General features: G+C 46.2%; 4 protein-coding genes across 6 annotated transcripts in view; 3 read left to right on the forward strand and 1 right to left on the reverse strand.

Annotated features, from left to right (window-relative positions):
* Nucleotides 1–8397, reverse strand: part of grk4 (G protein-coupled receptor kinase 4) — a 45697-nt gene extending 37300 nt beyond the window's left edge. For both annotated transcript variants that reach the window (XM_076037528.1, XM_076037535.1), the window contains exon 1: nt 7945–8397. In XM_076037528.1, the coding sequence (XP_075893643.1) occupies nt 7945–7996 (52 nt within the window). In that variant the 5' untranslated portion in view covers nt 7997–8397. The remainder of the gene's footprint in view (nt 1–7944) is intronic.
* LOC142896129 (protein Wiz-like) overlaps nt 1–19532 on the forward strand; it is a 93856-nt gene that overhangs the window by 13214 nt on the left and 61110 nt on the right. The gene's annotated exons all lie outside the window — the stretch shown is intronic.
* Nucleotides 10885–17552, forward strand: LOC142896072 (target of Myb1 membrane trafficking protein). 2 transcript variants are annotated; one of them, XM_076037547.1, is made up of 15 exons: nt 10887–11099; nt 12667–12751; nt 13093–13171; nt 13252–13401; nt 13892–14026; nt 14115–14264; nt 14573–14689; nt 15047–15180; nt 15278–15320; nt 15410–15542; nt 16199–16265; nt 16548–16623; nt 16720–16779; nt 16879–16918; nt 17013–17552. In XM_076037547.1, the coding sequence occupies exons 1-15, from the start codon at nt 11027–11029 to the stop codon at nt 17156–17158; spliced, it is 1488 nt and encodes a 495-aa protein (XP_075893662.1). In that variant the 5' UTR covers nt 10887–11026; the 3' UTR covers nt 17159–17552. The 2 variants fall into 2 exon arrangements, 1 of the variants encoding a protein (XP_075893662.1); XR_012928296.1 differs by lacking the exons at nt 16879–16918; nt 17013–17552 and having other exon boundaries at nt 10885–11099; nt 16528–16623; nt 16720–16785.
* LOC142896111 (noggin-2-like) lies at nt 17614–18950 on the forward strand. The gene has a single exon (XM_076037603.1). It carries the CDS (start codon nt 18129–18131, stop codon nt 18933–18935), a length of 807 nt encoding a protein of 268 aa, XP_075893718.1. The 5' UTR covers nt 17614–18128; the 3' UTR covers nt 18936–18950.

Genomic DNA, 19532 nt, shown 5'->3' on the forward strand with positions numbered 1-19532 from the left:
GGGCACAATGGAGGAGCGGCTGTGATAAACGAGCCCTCGTCAGCCTCACGTGCAGCCGGGCGGCAGGCCGGGGTGGTAGCGAGGGGGCCGGGGAGGTTGCCGGGGGTGGTGGTGGGGCGGCCAGCCTCCCGATAAGGACAAACATTGTGCTGCCTATTCAGAGCCAAGGCGTAACCTTTGCATAAGGTAATCCAGCGGAACGCTGCGAGTGAAAGACGCACGTCAGCGGAGAGCCAGTGCTGCCAAACTGCGTGACATGGAAACGGAGGAGGGGCGGGGGCTGCAGGCATGTGAGCATATGACAAATACATCACGGATAGCAGGGCTGCGCTATGATCACAGCTACTGTTTTGAAATGCATCATGTGTCTGGAAGTAGCTCATAAAGTCAGGGCTGCTGAGTTGAATTTTTTTTTCTTGTTATTTGACGTCAAGCAAAAATAAAAATAAAATAAAAGCTGACGCTGAAGGTGCCAAACGGAATTTAAAAAAAATATATATAAAATAAGATTAAGACCATAATAACATTCATATACAAAAAACCCTCACAGGTCACAGCTAAAACAAAGAAACCATCCACACCATCACACTTATGATATGACTGTTAGTTCCTGAAAATAATTTTCTATGAATTTGACGTATTTCTGAGCAGTATCAATGCATTGTGCAATAGCTTATTTTCAACTGTCACGTCTGATCAGTGTAAAATATGTCTAAAGAAATAATTAGAGACAAATTCTCACATTAACATGTGTTAACCATCATTTTTGCAGTGAACACGACAGGGACCGAAAAGCTTCGGGCTCAGTATCATAGCAACAGCCGCAGCGCTTCTCATTGGTGGGTGAGAACACGGTTATTGGCGGCCCCCCTGGAGGAGTCATATGTTTTATTTCAGAAATGACCAAGAAGCCATTTATTAAAAACAAAAGGCGCTGGAATTTGAGCATGTAACAAATTTCCCATGTCCTGCACCTGCAGGACTGTGTTAAGATTACACCTGCTGCATCTAAATACATCACTCATTTGAGTGTAAGAACTGCTACATGGAGTGTACCTACAGTTTTAATGTATGTACACTGGTGTACAACAAGATTGCCAACGTCAGTGTTTTGCTGATTACTGTTTTTTTCCCTAACATTTTGACTAATTAAGAATTTTTGAAAAACCTGTGTTACTTACATTGTTCCCAATGATTATGTCTCCGTGTGACATAACTTTGAGGACAACAGCTGATTCTCACTTTAACTTGCATTTTAAACGTCACAGGAGTTTTGTGGCTACAGTAATGAGGCTTTTCATTGGTCGGTGAGAACAGAGTTTTTCAACCAGCAGCAACGCTGACGGTGCACCGAGGGAGCCGCACTGTGCCGTTATAGAAATCAGGGGAGGTGGGGTGGTGGTGGGGGGGGATCTTTTAAATATGGAATTGCTGAGACTCAGGGAGAAAAGAAACATATGAGCAGCAGACAAACACGCTTCCCCCCTGATCCTCACCTCTTTCACACGCCGCCTTCCCCTTTTCTCCCCCCTCTCCCTCCCTCATTTAAACAGTTTTCTTCTCTATTTTTGCCTTCGTTAATTCTTTATGGCTTGACTTTACTCTCTCTCTCTCGCTCTTTACCCCTCCGCCCTACCCCAGGCCCACAACACGGCCCTGGGAGTAGGAGGAGGAGGCGGAGGAGGAGGAGGAGGAGGAGGCGACAGTGGCGGTCACGTGTAGAAATCCGAACAACATTACAACATCAGAGTAAATTCCAGGACATGACAACGAGCACAGCACTGGAAATGGGGGGTTGGAGGGAAGTGAGGGGAAGGGGAGGGGAGGGGAGGAGGAGGGCAGGCAGTTTCTCACATGAACAAGAGAGAGAGAGAGAGAGAGAGAGAGAGAGCGAGAGAGAGAGAGAGAGAGTGTGTGTGTGTGTGTGTGTGTGTGTGTGTGTGTGTGTGTGTGTGTGTGTGTGTGTGTGTGTGTGTGTGTGAGCGAGTTAGGGCGAAATGCAGGCATGCGGCACATAAACATATGATCTGGCCCGGCTTCCAGGAGCTCGCTGTGCTGTTTTGCAAGAGCGTTTTCCTTCCACTGGCCCTTCCTTCTGCCCGTGTTCGAGATGTTCCATTAAGTGGAGCACAGGCACGCTTGAAAACTGACCCCTGTTTTCACAGTGTCTTGGGGGGGTTGGGGCGCGGTAGCTACACTTGAGCTTGTCGCACAAGTGTGTGTGTGTGTGTGTGTGTGTGTGTGCGTGTGTATGTCTGAGCGTGAGGAAGGAGACTAAAAAAACATCGATTATCACAGATGTTCATTTCAACTGAGCAGCCACCATATTAAAGTTGAATCAACGGCACCCCCCCACCAGACTGAGCGGGAAAACAAGGAAGAGAAAGTCAGCCTTGGCTGTGGAACACGTAGCGCTAACAAGCTCAGGCCTCTGAGATTAGCTGTGATAAGACAACAGGTTTTCTTTCGAGGTAGGGATGAGGAGAAACCAAAGCGAGGATGGACACAAAATGACACAAAGGCGATCTGAAGGATTCCAACAACAACTTTTACGGAACTAGATTAACGCTAGTCCATAAAACTTCACACAGCAGCCAAATCTATATTCATTCAGACAATGGAAGTTCGGAGATAACAGAAGGTTAACGGAAGGGTTATCTTAGGAGGAACAGACAGAGAAAAAAAAAAAGCCCCACAATGTACAAAGTGTCTCTTCATGCTTAGCGGGCGCTTGCCAAGAAGTTGTGCTAATCAACATCCCGGCAGTCATCCGACTAGCATGCCGGCTCCATCGCCGTGCTGAGGAACCGCTAATGCTGGATCCTTTCGTATGACTCTCCGCACGTCCCAATTGTGGGTGAAATGACTGTAAAGGCGAGTTCCACATCAAGGAAGAGTCACAAAGCAACGTGTTTTATGAGCCACAGCTGGAGGAAACACCCCCAGAGTGATGACAACGCGTGTTGGTGCAGCTTGAACCGCAGGGCTAATAAAGCAACGACCGGCTGACGTCACAGGAAAACCCTCACAAGTGGTCGGGATCTGGAGGGGCACCGTCGAGGTCGGGATACGTGGATGCACTTCCAACTGCAGCTGTTAGAAGGTAAGGCTTCGAGCTCGGTGGACAAGGATTACCTGAGAAGTCTTAAGCAAGCACTTTACTGTCTTTTTAAACTGGAGCAGTGAGGCACATGGATCAGGTGGATCCACCAGTATGGGATTTAACAAAGAGTGAAGAGACGGGTGGAGGGTTTGCAGAAAATTTAACCAAAGACAACTGATGTCAAGGTGCGTGGGCCATCAAAGTTTGGAAACTCTTGACTCTCAACTACTTTCCAAGTATTTCAGTCTTGCCTCATCAGTTTTTTAGTTTGTATCAAGAGTTGATCTGTGCCAGTAACGCTTCTCCCACTGGCTCACTACTATCGACTTGGATACAAAGGCCTGTTGCACTTTGCACTCGAGCAACACCTTCAACTGACCCTGTACGCTTCTGATAATACAGATGGAAGCAATCAAATCCAGTTTGAGTCTGATAAAGACAACAATCAGACGGCGCCAATCCTCATCAACCATTCATAACCCAGTACATAGCCTGAGTCGCATTGTGAATGTACCTCCAATGATTTCCAAAAAGCCAAGTGAAGAATTTTGTCTTTCCAGACAACAAAAAAGCTAGACAGCTGCTTGCAATGTGCATGAGACCATCATCTCAAAAGGTAAAGGTAACACCCGACGTACGACGCCGCTAATGGATACGTTTGCAAGCTGAAAGGCCCCTGCTTGTCCCGGATCCCCCCCGTCCCTCACACTTTCTAAGAATGTTACATTGACTTCAAACAAGCTGAAACACGTACTGAGCAGCCCCGAACCTGCCATCTCGCAGTCACCGTCACTCAAACCGCAGACACGTGTGCAGAGACTGCCGTGTCCTCTTCAGATTCAACGTCGATTGACATTTTTTCAGGACTTGGTTGTCACAACCTGTCGCATGTGTTTGGAATAGATTACATTTGAACGCTGGTTGAGGGTACAAGTGGTGTGCGACGCTAACGACAGCATTGTGTAACCTTACAAATACTAAGACTTTGAATTTGTAAATATTTAGTTGGCCATTATCGATAAGGGGTTCTCAGGCACATGTTCAATATGAAGGTACATACAATCAGTCCCTTCGACAACCTGCACTAACGACACACTTCTACAGCAATATGAATCAAAGCGGCCCTCCACTTTGGCCATTAAAGAGCACCGACAAACACATGCAAGTGGAGGCAGAATATTTTACAGCCCAAGAGCAAACAGAATTTCACGCTGCCATCTGCTCCGCTATGACAGGCTCTGCCAGCTCAGGTGCCGTGCAGCATTGTAAACACTGGAGGCTCTGGGACAAACTAAGATAGCAGCCCCTTCCGTGTTTACGTGCACGGCATTATGCAATATTGCATATGTTAGGGTTGAGGTTTTCGGAGATGATTGGCCAACAGGCGAATAACACGATATCAGCCGCCAACACTAGCCCACTGCGATCAGTCACGTCCTCATACTTGAACTACTGAATCTCAAAATATAATTCCAATATTATTCAAGACTTTATGCAATTACAGCCATGTCTTTAAAAAAACAAAAACTTGCAGACTCTAGGATTCCATAAAAGTTTTCCCCTCTGTTTGCTCAGAAATGGCCACTTCTCGCATTTGGAAATACAGAATCTAAAACTATATCTATTTTTCTAAGAAATGTGGTGTGCTTCTTCATTTTGCACGTAACAACTGCGCATCAATTGAAACTGTCAACTGACAGGGTGGAAGCATGGATGCGTGCAAGCGGTACAGAGTCCTCAGTAATACAAAACCACTTCCCTCACCAAATAATTTAAGCCGTGGCGGACGAGCAGATATACGCCCTGCCACAACATTTAACACCAGCGCCGCCCTGTTTCACATCAACAGGTCGGGAGTAGTCAACGGCAAAGTGAAGGTTCTGAGCACATCGGCCTCTTTTACAGCATGCGTAACGCACACAGGAAACCACACACACCCGCGTGCACACACACACACACACTGATGATCCTGCAGTCATTCCTAGGATTGAGGATGCGTCCTAATCTGCAAACAAGCTAAAGCTCACAGTGTTTGTGGCCCGGGCGGGGGGATCCAGGCGGTCCGTCGTTTCCCATCTGCACAGAGAGTTGTGAACCAACCAATTTCACGCCCTGCTGAAAGACACCTCGGCGGAGCAGGCAGTGGCAGATCGCCTGCTGCCCACCAGAGACCTCAGTACCTGCAGCACGGCGGGGGCCGAAAGGGCGAGGCGTTCAAAAGAAAAAAGACGTGCCGACTTCTCAGCCCATCTGTCCGTGTGAGTGTGTGAGTGTGTGTGTGTGTGTGTGCTTAACAGGTGGAGCGCCAGTGTTGACAACTGCCACAGTGACACGCCGAACTCTTTTGACAGCTGCAAACTCCCGGCTTAGGAAGGGATAATTAAAAGCCAATTAGTCTCCGGTGCACCTTAACGGGATAAAGTGGGAGCCGTTAGCCGTTTTAATCTGACTGCTGATTAACACGGCGAATGGTATAACAGGGAGAAATACAGACCCCAAAAATTGGCAGTTCGCTCGACATGTTTGTGACAGAGTGGGAAAAAAAAGGCGCTCGTGCTGCACCCACACAATCAAAACCAACGCGGTGAGGTTCCATTTAATACCAATTTTCAGATCCTTATTTACCATCATCACAATGTGTCGTCCAAAAAAAAAAAAAAAAGCTCTACAGATCAGAAAAAATGTTTTGGTACGTTTAGGCCTCAGTTCACAGCCTCCTGGAAAGCTAGCTTCTCGCTACAACCGATGTATTGTTTCTGCTTTTCTGGAAAGGGACAAAAAACAAGCACCTGGCTGGCGGTGTTATCACTAGGCTAGCAGGGATATCAGTGCCTTTTGTGACATCATAAAGGGGTGATTTTCCAGAACTGTGAGTTTTAGCACACAGTATTTGATAAGAGGAGCAAACAAAAGGGTAAAAAGATGGACTTATTATTTCTAGGGAAATTTCAGACAGGTTGAAGGCATTTATTATTGTATTGAAAACATTAGTAAAGTGGATTTTGCATAATGTAAGATCTTTCCAGCTTCAAATACTGACCTTTCTGTTATGTCAGTAGTTTTGAAAGATTACTTTAATGAAACCCTCAGTCGACGTCGCCTTCACATCACGATAAATGATCGCTTAATGGCTGAAACCTGACAGATCGTGAAGGATTCCACGAGAGCGGCCGGAACAGCCAAACAATCAGTCAAAATCGGAGCGGAGGCGTTACAGCAAAGGCGCGTGAAGGCATACCGGCAGACTGCTGTCCATGCACGGCACACACTCAAACGACCCATCACCGAGGTGCCTTTTGGAGCCCTCTGGGTGATAAGAGAGTGAGGAGGCTGACAGGTAGAGAGCCTGTAGATCTAATCAGCGCACGACAACCTCGCCGCGGCGAGCACCATTTAGCGACGACAGGTAGAGAGGAAAAGGGGAGGGCGGCAGGGAGCAGCTGCTTGCTATGAAATGGACTCACTGCCGCTGTGAATAATCCATTTCACAGCAGTGTTGGGTGTCGAGCAGAAAAAAAAAGAAAAAAAACGCAGTTCCGAACAGAACGAGAACCACAAAGACCCTCTGTGTGCAGAAAGCCGCGGTGGCGTGGGTCTCGGCCAGTCGGAAGCGAGGGGATGTCAACTTTGCGCGTAGGATTCAGCCGGCGTTGGGCAGAATAAAGGACGGCTGGGGATCGGAGGGGGGAGCACAAGTGGAGGTTATTGAGCGGTAATCACACCTTTCTTTTTTTTTTCCTCTGGCAGGCAGCTGATGCAGTGTTGTACACCCAACCCTGCGCCCACTCAATCTCGCTGCTCTGCCATCTCCTGGAAAATAAAGCAGATGGATGCTCGCCTCTTCTTTTATATTTATTTATTGTTTATTTTTCATTTTGCCTCCTCCAGGTGAGCTGCTGCTGCTGGATCACCGGCCCACAGAGCAGCAGCAGCACCCTGGGGCCACACTGTGGGCCTTCTCACTATAGCCTCCCACTACATCTAGGAAAAAAAACGCAAGATTATTCCATTTACCCCTCCTCCCTCCCCACCTCCCCAGCAGCTCTTAGCGCACGCAACGCAAACGGAAATGCAGTGTGGCTCTGTATCTCTGCGTCAAATAATACGATGTCTAATTGGGGCTTGAAACGCGTCGAAAAAGCACCAATGACAGGTAAGGTGGTGGTGGTGGGGGGGGGGGAGGCTGTCGCTGGTGAGAGAGAAAAAACTGCGCAGCTATGCATTGCCATGTAACAAACGCGTCAGGCTGAATAGAAAAATATGTGTGGAAATAGAATATCGAAGAAAAGACAAATCGCCGGACAGTCGCGGCGCCCCAGCCGCATCCGAGTGAAGGAGGCGATGCTGCAAAAACACTCTTCCATCTCGCCCGGGCCTCGATTGTTAACCTGCTTCAAAATAAATAAGCGTGTGCGCGCGCTGAACCGCGCGCGCGCGCGCGCACACACACACACACACACACACACACACACACACACACACACACACACACACACACACACACACACACACACACAAATGCAGCCGATTTGGATGTGAACATGTTTGGCGTTTTTTCTTTCTTTCTTTCTCTCTCTCTTTCTTTTCTTTCCCACCCCAACCGACGAGCCAATAAACCGACGAGCCTCTCCGCTCCGGAGACAAAGCACCGCGCAAGGATGCGAGAGAGGAGGAGGCAGAAAATCCCGAGGAGGGCAGCAAAGCTCGGGCTCGTCCATGTTGTTGAGGTGGATGAGATGGTGGTTGTGGTGGTTGTGGTGAGGGAGAGGGGGGGGGGGGGGTAGCGGCGAACATATATAATCATACATGTGCATTTTTATCACCGAGGCGGCCGCGCTTACCTTCCCTCGCCTTCAGGAGAACCGTGTTGGCCACGATGTTTTCAATCTCCATTGTCAGAATGCCAGTCCCGAGCAGTCGCGATACATTTCACTCACTCGGCGGCGGAAAAACGACGGTGTTGCTGCTGCTGCTGCTGCGGCGGCGGCGGCGGCGGCTGCTGCTGTTGCTGCTGCTGCTGCTGCTGCTGCTCAAACGTGCCGACGGCGCACGGGCTGCTGCGGGCGCGCAGGGCGGACGCGGCACTGGCGCATAGTAGGACTTCAGCAGCGAAGGCCGTTCCTCTCCATTGCAGGGCGCCGGCTTCCTTTTTTTGGAGGGGCGGTTGTTGTTGTTGTTGTTGTCAGATGAGTGATCGAAGCCTACAGACGGAGCTGTGTGATCACGGTGAGGCTTGTTAGCATTCACAGCCTGCCTGCCTGCCTGCCTGCCTTCCTTCCTTCCTGCTTCGCTCCCTCCTCCTCCTCCTCCTCCTCGCCCCTCCTCTGCACAACGAACCAGCGCGAGTAGGAGGGATCAATTTACAACCAGCGCAACCACACACTCACACACGCTAAGATGCATATATACATACACGCGCGCGTATAATACATACATACATACATACATACATACATACATACATACAAGCATGCAATTTTTGAGGGATACCCTATTGGAATATGGACGGCTGCACCGTTTTAACGTGTTGCACCTCTGGATGTGAGCGTGCATTTGCGTTTCTGCGAGTGGTTGTTCTTTTTGACTACAATTGAGTCACAGTCTGTTGAAAATATAAGGCACCACACTTTCATAATAAATGATAGAAATAAATAATGCAGTGATAGTGTAAATGTTAATCCTAATATTATTTGATATGGAGACTCTCCCCTCAGCAGTTTTCCTCTTGCATGTTTTACATGTGTCCAAACATAAATGTTGGCCTCGGAAGTACGTATGGACAAGCGACAGTGTTCACATCCTACGGTATCCAAAATTGAGGTGGCGTTTTATGTGTTGTTCAAATGTTGCCAGCTAGCGCGTCCCCCACAAGGATACCGTAAAGGGGCAGACTAAAAAAGCACAGTAGAAGCTTGCAGATGATACAGTAGGTGTGGGGTTAATCTTACACTCAGATGAGGTCACTACCCTGGAACAGTGGCCAGGAGCAATCACATCGAAAACAGAAATTTAGTTAGCAACCATCCCCCACATACTATCAACCGTTTGATGGCAGGCAGAGTGAAGAAAGAGAGGTTGAACACCTTGAAATACCTGAACATCCAAGATGATCTGTCAAAAGAGCGCAGAGGCATGTGTGGCCTCCAGGGTTTGGGGGAAATTCTTTGTGAGGTGAGGTCTTTCCCAAGGACTTTTACTATCATCCACCTCAGAGAGCCTATTGATATGCTGCTTTACTGCCTGGTCTGGAAGCTGCATCAGTCAGGAGCACGAAGGCACAGGGCTGAGCGGCCCCCATGGCCCAATCCATCACTGGCTGTGAGCTGCCCAATGTATAGAAACTGTACTACAACCTCTGACTCAGGAAGGCCCGGAGGGTCATCAAGGACCCAGGTGCCAGTCTCTGCCTCTTGACTGGGTCTTGACTTATGACTTATGTCTTGACGTTTTAGCATTAGAATTTCTCCAAGGTTTTACCTTTACGTCAAAGTGACTCAAGAAACTTCTTGAATCACAGGTATTGATGCGGAACAGTGCTGATAACTGTAGGTTATATGCTGCCATCTATTGGTAATAATGTGCAATTACAAAAGGACTGTTTAAATCAGAGGTGGGCAAACTTTTTAAATAGTGGGCCACAATGGGTTCTAAATATTGACAGAGGGGGCCAGAGCAGGAGCAGATAGATGAAATGTTTTGATGACCCACCTCATAAGAGAAAAAAGTATAGAATCGGATATATACAAAATATGTGATTTAATGTCAATTGAAAATAAACAAAATCAAAGTTACAACCAAAATGTGTATTTGAAGCCACATGGTATTTAGCTCTTTATTGAAATGACTCTCAAAATACAAATAAAATGGATGAAATACAGCTATTTTATTACTTACTGACTATTAATATCATATCCTCAAGTTTGAGCTGGCCGGATCAACAAGCCTAACAGGCCGCATATGGCCCCCAGGCCGTAGTTTGCCCATGCCTCGTCAAACTCCAGTGAATATGACAGAATGTATCACATTAAATTAGTCATTAAAATGTTTGGAAGGGTATGCATATATACATATATATATATATATATATAATCACCAAAGCATCTAGACAGAGGATTTTCACCTGGTATTGGTGAATCTCAGCATAGTTGCAGGCTCTGTGTCTAACACATGATGGTGCTGTCGTCAAAAAAGATGCCCAATGGAGACGTACCGAATCAGCATTTGAGGACTCAGGTTCTTTTTCAAACTCAGGCAGGGACTACTATACAATTAACGTATTTTTACGCTTTCCGAATGTGATCTTGTCGAATTAAACATTGCAAAACTAATAAGTGATGCGTTTTCAGCAATTATCTATTTTCTGTCATATACATATTTATATTGTGATTGGCAGGAGAACATCCATCCATCCATCCATCCATCACCTGCCCTGAGCATAATGTACTGAGGGTGCTAGGAGCTTATGTCCCAGCTGTCTGGTGACACTCTCTCACTTAGGAACAGTGTCGAGCAGCCACAGGAAGAACTCTGGTGAACTGCTGTGACAGATTAGAAGCCACTGACTGAGCTGCTGTAGCAAAGAATTAACACCAACACAAAGTTTTGCGAGATTCTAATTCTATACCCACACTCAATTATGTATTTGAGTTAAAATTCTGGTGTCCCTTTTCGACGTTTGGGACTCAACTATCCAACTCGAGCCTTTTAACAGCCAGGTTTTAAAAGTAATGTGAAATTCTCGTCCAGGCTGGAGGAGAGTTGTTGTATTCGCCGTTTCCTGGCTCCGCGTGCCATCACGTGATCTCATGAGATCCGCGCGAGGCAGCGGCAGCCACGGAAACTTACCCATAAAACGCCGCCGTTTTCATTCAGTGAAAGTTGCCGAACCCAGCCCACCGGGAGCATCTATGTCAATTTGAAAGGATGTTTTCACTCGGGGAGACAATCGAGTTCCTGCTCGGGAACCCATTTTCAACACCCGTCGGTCAGAGAATCGGTAAGTCGCAGCTACTTTGGAACTATTTGGATGTGTTGACAGTTGGTCTTTTTTCGATTTCATAGGCCTTGGCTTAAAATTACGCCGGTGTTTAAATAGAAAGCGCCTGGTCAGAGAAAACGCGGGGGGGGATTAAAATAAAGCAATTCATAAAAACATTTAACACTTAAAGCCCAAAATTGACAGGAACGAGAAGGAAGACCAGAACCAATGAGGAGAAAGAGGCGGGACAAAGGTGCTCGAATACCGCGCTTGATTGGTTGCTGAAGATTGAGCGACAGTGACATTAGCGAATTAAGCGGGTTTGGGGGACGTTCTCTCCCACTTCCTTGATCTTTGATATGTATTTTCCCTTAAAGATTCAGTTTGACACCTTTTGTCATTTCTCTTCTGACCCCGCACCAGCATCACGCGTCTGCGGCTCTTTGCCGCAATGGCAGCAGATTGTAGAAAGTCACCAGCGCAACCTTAAAAAGGCTCTCCAAAGGCCAACAGGCTGATGACAGTGTGTGCAATCATTTGTACGGGCAATGAGAGAGAAACTGTTCCACACCCAGGTCAATGTCTTCCTTCCTCTTATCTCATCCCACCACTTTCTCGCACCGAAATGTCAGCCAGGCTCTCTCAGCCTCTCAGGGGGCCCTGTGAACAGAATCAGCTGACAGTCACATGAAGTGGAGGGAGGGAGGTGTGTGTGTGTGTGTGTGTGTGTGTGTGTGTGTGTGTGTGTGTGTGTGTGTGTGTGTGTGTGTGTGTGTGTGTGTGTGTGTGTGTGTGTGTGTGTGAGGAGGAAAAAAGGGGATTTAGAAGATTTACGAGAAGCCTGGGTGAGAGAGCTTGAGAGCTTGAGTGATGCAAGAATGCTTTGATTACTTAATAGTTTTGAAGGACATGTGTGTTAGAGCCTATTATGCTAAAAAAAATAAATAAATAAGAAGCCAATATAAAACCACCAGTTTTCTGGTGGATGCCCGTCACCTCGCTTGGTAGATCTCGTTTTTTTTTTTTTGCTGTATCCACTCCATTCGTCTTTTCAGGGTTAGTTAGGTGTTGTCGGATAAAAGAAATGGCAGGTATTTCCAACTGATGTTATTCATCACGTCATGTTAGAATAAATGGTTATTTTGAGGATGCACAGTTATATTTGCTTTATGCATCTACTGATAGCTTTCAGCTTATTTTTGCCAAAGTGTGTCAAATAAATTTTTTTCTGGTGTTAATATGTAATTCTGCACCAAAGTTCTCTGCTGCCTTGTAACACTTTGTTATTCTTTAAAATATATAATTTCCAATCATTTCCATCCTCTCTATACATTTTAAAGCTTCCTTTCAGCATCTTCCAACAAGCACTACCATGTAGTGTCCAAATGGGCGAGGTCATGCCCTCGTATTGAGTCAAACCATAATTACATGACTTGCAAGAGTCTACTCTGCCACTTGGTTGTGAGAGTTCTGTCTCCACACCAGTTGGCTTTGAGCCCAAACGAGTTCTTTCAGAAACCCTGTCTTTTTTCTTCTTTGATTATGTCTTCTCAACGTATCCCACTTACTTGTGATCTGTTAACAGAGCGAGCGACCAGCGGCTCTCTGCAGTCAGAGGATTGGGCGCTCAACATGGAGATCTGTGACATCATCAATGAGACCGAAGAGGGGTAGGGTCCCCACTGGGAAAGTCTGCTTCCGCCAAATTCGTGCAAACTCTGCCTGAGTGATGCGTAATTGTTGAACATCTCTTACTACTTCTACTAAATGAATGAAATAAATACTGTGCGTTGTTCTCTTGTGTTTTGTTCCATATTTCTAAATCACTTCCTTCATGGGTTTAGCAGTTTGACAATTTAAGTGGTTTTTCAAGTTGCTGAGGTGGAATAAAGCTCTAAACTTTGAACAGCTGACCTGTAGTTTCTCAGGATTATTGAGCGTCGTGCAACTACGAAAAAAGAATCTAAATCTTAAACACCGGTCCTCTGATACATGTGTCTATTATTTGCAGGCCCAGAGATTCGGTCAAAGCTCTGAAGAAGAGAATTGTGGGGAATAGGAACTTCCAGGAGATCATGTTGTCTCTGACTGTAAGCGGTTGCTGTGTGTGCAAGACGTACGCTTGCGTGGAGTGTCGAAGGCGTGACGGTGTGCAACTGCTTTCACTCAGGTTCTTGAAACGTGTGTCAAGAACTGCGGCCACCGCTTCCACGTTCTGGTGGCGTCTCAGGACTTTATTGAAGGAGTTTTGGTCCGGTCCATCCTGCCCAAGAACAACCCCCCTACTGCCCTCCATGACAGGGTGCTCAGCCTCATACAGGTAAATTCAACATACCACAGTGCTTGTTTTGGGTTGTTGCAAGCATTAACTTTAATATCAATTTATCTTGAAATATCCATCCTTGGGGGGCCACTTCATGACTGTCTTTTTGTCATCTACTTTTACACATTTAAAATCTCTAATGGGCTCTATACAGAGGGCTAAATGTCCTGTTTTGTGGAGATATTATCATTATTTTCAGTCCGACACAAAAAAGATCTGGAAATAGTTCTAGAATAGGACCTTGACAGTGTTTGTACCTAAAGGGATTTCAATGCTGTTTAAAATTCCACAGCTTTTACCTTCCAACCCTGTTATGTCTGTGCACATGGGATTTGGTCTGCACTGTCCTTTGCGCTTTGAATACTTGGATGCATTCCTTTGCTTCCTCATGTGAAAGCCCAGACGAACAGGAATGATAATGTTAGCTTTGTTTTGGCTCTGCCGCCGAACGTTCCCACCATGCGTTGCTCCCGTGTCCACCCTGCAGTCGTGGGCCGACGCCTTCCGCAGCACCGCCTCGCTGGGTGGTGTGGTGCACGTGTACGACGACCTGAGGAAGCGCGGCCTGGAGTTCCCCATGACAGACCTGGACGCCCTGTCCCCCATTCACACTCCCAACAGGGTGAGGCGATCTGGGCTAAACTCTGCTGCTCGGTGCGGATGCTTTTGTCGACACACTCATCTCAGTGTCACCCTCATTTTGTTCTCAGAGTATCCCTGACAACGGAGCCCCTGAAACGACCCCGGCTGTTAACCCCACACCTCAGCCACAGCCACAAACACCTTCCAGCGCTCCCACACAGTACGCTTCACCTGCAGTCCAGCCCAGTGGAGGACCCGTTGCCCTCTCTGCTGAACAGGTACTGCTGTCACTGCTAAAATGTAATTCCTCTGCCATTAGCCATTGGTTTATAGCTGATCTTGGTAAAGCCCTCATCTTTGAAAGCATAGTAAATAGAGTCTACTTTTTTAGCACTCTGTTTAAAGCCTTCTGCAAAACACTGGGTTTTGGTTTCCTGCTTTGTTGGACTTCCCAGATCTTTGGAAAGAGGCATTAATTGCCTCTCCATAAAAACACCTGTCAGTGACAAGTTGTGACTGACAGGCTTAAGCCTCAGATGATTGATTATTGACTTAAACATTGGTAAATTGAGTTGTTTTTCCTCAGAAAGAGAAGCTGCACAAGGAGCTGTCGATGGTGAAGGGAAACCTAAAGGTGATGACAGAACTGCTGAATGAACTGACGCCCGGGCAGAGCCCGCAGGATGAAGTGGAGCTGCTTCAGGTGTGTGTGTGTGTGTGTGTGTGTGTGTGTGTGTGTGTGTGTGTGTGTGTGTGTGTGTGTGTGTGTGTGTGTGTGTGTGTGTGTGTGTGTGTGTGTGTGTGTGTGTGTGTGTGTGTGTGTGAAGGCAAACTTAGCTATTTCTTTCACTTTAATATAATTTGTCCATCCGCTCTCTGTTTTGCTAACCTTTGCTGACTGCAAGACAGAGCTGCAGCACCTCAGGTATCACGTTCTCATCAAAGAATTCTGGGATTGTGTAAAAGCAGCTGAGACATTTGATGTTGTTGCATTTGACATCAAAAATACATAATAATGGAGGTTAAATAATGTTTTTTGTGTGCGTGTTTGTCGAAGCAGCAGCTGTATTCCGTGTGCAAGAAGATGCAGACTCGCGTGGTGGAGCTCATTCCCCAGCTGCTGGACGAAGGTTTCACGGAGGAGCTGCTGGTCGTTAATGACGACCTAAACAATGCCTTCATCCGCTACGAGAGGTATGCTGCAGAAAACACATCCCAGCTCCGACAGTGCAGCAGCTCGTCCATTGCCTTTTGCTTCTTTCGTACATATTGTAATGCCATTGGGTTTCAGGTTCGACAGATTGAACAAAGCGCAGATGACGAATGCTCCGCAGGTAAGCAAACAGCTTGAGCTGTGCTTGCATGAGTAGTTAAGGCTTGAAACTGTGATGTTTTTTTTTTTTTGATATTCCTACTCTTTCAGAGCTCCACTGCAAGCTCAAACCTCATGGACATGAACCCTCAGCCTACACCTTTCGACCAGCCTGCTGTCATCACGGCAACCAGCCAACCAGCAGGCAACACCACAGCCAATCAGAAGAAATCACCAAACCGCAGTGAGCAAGCTTTGCATAACTCCTTCAACTGTGTTGCAACACAAAACTCGCACAATTGACGATGATCACATGTACAGTGTTTAAGTCCTCTCCTCTGTTCTGTTGAAACCCTCCCACTCTGACACTGTCACTACAAGCTAGCATAAATTGCTAATGTAGTCGCCAAAATTTAAGTGTACAGGAAAATAAAATAATACAGAAGGAATACCAACAACAACATTGACTTATTTTCTGCATTATTTACTTGTCACTGTCCACAAAATAGTGGTCCTGTTTGCTCAATGGAGGTTTGGTGCCTTCTATGCTCAGTCTGAGAATATGCCTGCTGTTGTGTTGTACATACAGTGCAAACTGTAAGACATCTAGTGGTAATATTTATGTGTGGCTTTTCAAAAACAAAAACAAAAAAAATCCAAATTTGTGGTTTGGTAAAAGTGAAAATGTTTGAAATTTTTAGCATGTTGGTAGAAGTGTGGGAGGATGTGCGGTCAATGCAAGCTCTCTTATTAAATGTGAAAATATGTTTTTTGTTGTTGTTGGGATAAAATATCTTATTTTGCTGCAGCAGTTATTTTGCTGCAGCAGTTAAGACAATGAGATGTCACATGTTGCATGAGACTTTGCTGAAGTGCTTGTGTTGACTTCCTGTCTTGCAGAGGAGGAGGAAGAGTTCGACATGTTTGCCCAGACGAGGGGAAGCTCCCTGGCTGATCAGAGGAAGAGGTGAGAAGAGCTGACGCGCGTATCAGCACCATCAGGCTCTTGGTGCATGTACACGCTCAAAACTCACTGTGACCTGCTAACCGGAAATGAATAATCAAGGTTTATTTAACCTAATCCTTTTGGTTATTATTGCTCCCATATCAGTATGCATAACTGTATTAATCACTGTTTCAGTATTTCAGCGGCAATGGGAATATATTTTCTTTGATGTGAAAAAATCATTTTGACTCACTTAAATAAAATGCATTATATTACGCTGTAGTGTTGTGTCCTTCTCGACAGTGTGAAGTACGAGGACCCGGGAGCAGTGGAGAGCCTCGCAGGAGCCCTGGATACGAGGTGTCAGGTCACAGGAGGGGTATGTGCATCATTATCACTGTGTTAAAAATACAAAACTTTTGTATGGTTGTGAAAGAACTGCTTAAGCATTAACTTTCTGTACTTTCATTCTTAGACGGCGGCGGTGAAAAACTCTGTGACAAACGATATTGACAAATGGTTGTCATGCGACGCGGTGAGATGACGTGTGTCCTCTAATGCTTTGTCCTAAAGTGAAAAGATGACGATCTGATCTTGTGTTTTCCGTCTCGTGTTGTTGGGTTTGGACACACAGGAGGAACAGCCGTCCGTGAGCGAGGGGGTGACCAGCGAAGGTACCGCATCTCGTGTCTAGCACTGGGAAAACTAAACAACCCAACACTTCCTGTTTACTCTTGTGTTGACAACACTTACAACTGTGTCTCTCAGACTTCGACAAGTTCCTGCAAGATCGGGCGGAGACGGCGAACCACAACAGCGGGCCCGCTTCCGGCTCGCCGCCCTCCGCATCTGTGCCGCCGCCGCAATCCACCCGGCAACAGGACCAATCGCACGATCAGCTCTTTTCACTCTGAGCGGAACGGACGGAAGTGTGTGGACGTTCATGACGAATCTCTGTCCTTTCACATTCTCCGCTGCGTCAGGTGTTCACAGGAAGACACGCAGTATACGAAGTAACGTAAACGACAACAGTGAACAAACAGTATCACCTGACACCATAGGGCTGCTTCATAATTATTTCATTCATCACATGTTCATCAATAAGTTATCTCGTTTTGTGAGTCGGAGCAAACTTCTGTGTGTGTATTTATGAAATCAGTTTGTTATATTGTTGATATAAGCAAAAAGCCTGATCAAGAACAAGTTGAGTATGTTGCATAATGTAATTGATTATTTCATTTTTTTCATTTCCTTTTAACAAAGAGAGCCAATTTGCTGTAGCGGAAGTAAAATGCTTCTTTATGGAAATGTGGTCTTGGTCTTCTCTTATTTCAGAGTCTTGCTGCTGCTGCTGCTGCTGCTGCTGCTGCTGCTGCTGTGTCTTAGGCATCACAACACATTGACGACAGGAAATCTTTTTTTGTTTGTTTTGTTTTTTTATCCGTCCACATGGACATTTGTACTGCATCAGAACTTTCACAATGAAAGCATTGCCTATCACATACAGTCCTCAAAAGTCGACAATCAAAATAAAACTTGGCACACATCATTTGTGACAATTCAAGTGTCCCGCACACAGGGATCTGCTGCAGTGGGAGAAACTCCATCCACTTCTATTCAGATGTTCTCATAAGAGTTGGACTTAGCCAAAACAGTCAAACTGACTAAGAAGCTGGAGCTCAAGTGTGTTCTGCTTGTACTCCATAATAAACCTGTTATGTGTGATAAGGCGCTAAAGTTAGAACGTTGTTGACTGAGAACTCAAGGATGTCTGGTGTTGGGTACACGAAGTCCCCTCAAAGAACCCACGACTGAACGGACAAAAAGGAAGACAAGAGGAAATAAGTTCTCATTCCTCTGTTGTACCATCCAGGAGAGACCACGATGGGATATTTCAACATAGGAGTTTGGATTCTTCTTTTGCTCCTTTTTTGTAGATCTTCAAGATTCACTTCCAACACTTCTGCCCAGAACCTTCCTCTGAATGCAACCGACACTGACGATGAGGAGAACGCAGAGTGGCAATGGCCGTTCCTCCAGCTGAGGGCCAGCCTACCCTCCTACTCTCAACCACTGCGTCCGTACACGCTGCTGACCAACGCCGAGGACTACCACCACATGCCCAAACCCAAACACCGCCGACCTTCTCGCCTCATTCGCCTCCTGGGATCTTCTTTTGACCCCTTCTGGATGTCCGTAGACAACCCAACAGGCTCGTCTGAAGGCAACAGCACTGGTAAACTGTTGGCGTTGCTCATCGACAAACGCCTGACAGAAGCTGAAGCCACCCAACGACTCAAGCTGGAGAAGGAAGTCGCAAACCTGGACCTCAGCCCGCTTCCTTCACATTTGGCTATCGTGGTCAGGAACCGGTTGGTGCGCTCAGCCTCCTGCAGGCTGAGCCACCAGTGGGTGGACCTGGGCCTGGCGTTCTGGCCGCGTTGGCTGCGGCAGACTGACTGCGAGAGATTGGACGGAGAGAAGAGTTGCTCCTTTCCTAAAGGGATGGAGTGCGTGCGAGCCCAGACGGCCGACATCAAGATCCTGGCCTGGCATTGCTTAGAGACTGGAGAGAGAGAGAGAGCGCAAAGTGACAGAGCAGAGATAGGGACAGGTGAGGTCGTGAAAAGATGTGCATGGAGGAAAGTGCCCTATCCTGTCGTCACTGCATGTTCCTGCTCATGTAAATAAACTGATTTCCGCATGTATTGGTGTTTGCTTCCCTCCTTATAAAACAGCCTTTCCGATCAGCTTGACTTTACTGATGTCAATCAGACTTTTAGACTCTTTTTTTATTTGCGCATATAAGTATAAATAAAATAGAACAATGAAATACACGTCTCTCTACATAGAGAGACATGATCAAAACACACGGAATGCATTTAGAGAACAGCAGCGTGTATTGCTCTCACACACACTACATGTATCTTTGTGTTGCTGGTTGATTAAATAAACCCATTCATGTAATTTGTGTAGATTTATTTTTGTATCTTATCAATACAACTTGTAAACAGACTTGTTGTGGGATCTAATTACCAAGCATAGCAGTATAAACATATAGCCAGAGTGTCACATTCCTTTTATATTTTGGGTAAGAAAATATAGCAAACGATAAACCCACCACAAAAATAACTCATTTCGAAATAGAGTTCTCAATCTTTTTAATCACATCTTGTTTTCCATCTTTTGTGTGGTAGTGATCTTGCTGTAAGACATTTTGAGAACACTGATCATGAATAGTATAGAATATGACTAATAATTTGGTCAAACAAAAATAAATATGACAAT

Source organism: Nelusetta ayraudi, unplaced genomic scaffold (genome assembly GCF_046127955.1).
Source record: "Nelusetta ayraudi isolate G7.1 ecotype Tasmania unplaced genomic scaffold, CSIRO-AGI_Nayr_v1 ptg000004l, whole genome shotgun sequence".
In the NCBI taxonomy this organism is placed as follows: Eukaryota; Metazoa; Chordata; class Actinopteri; order Tetraodontiformes; family Monacanthidae; genus Nelusetta; species Nelusetta ayraudi.

Bases quoted from the DNA above. Each gene is read 5' to 3' on its own strand.
- LOC142896111 (XM_076037603.1), top strand. From the start codon at position 18,129: ATGGGATATTTCAACATAGGAGTTTGGATTCTTCTTTTGCTCCTTTTT.
- LOC142896072 (XM_076037547.1), top strand. From the start codon at position 11,027: ATGTTTTCACTCGGGGAGACAATCGAGTTCCTGCTCGGGAACCCATTT. The intron at 11,100-12,666 runs GTAAGTCGCAGC...ATCTGTTAACAG, and splicing joins ACCCGTCGGTCAGAGAATCG to AGCGAGCGACCAGCGGCTCT. The intron at 13,172-13,251 runs GTAAGCGGTTGC...GCTTTCACTCAG, and splicing joins AGATCATGTTGTCTCTGACT to GTTCTTGAAACGTGTGTCAA.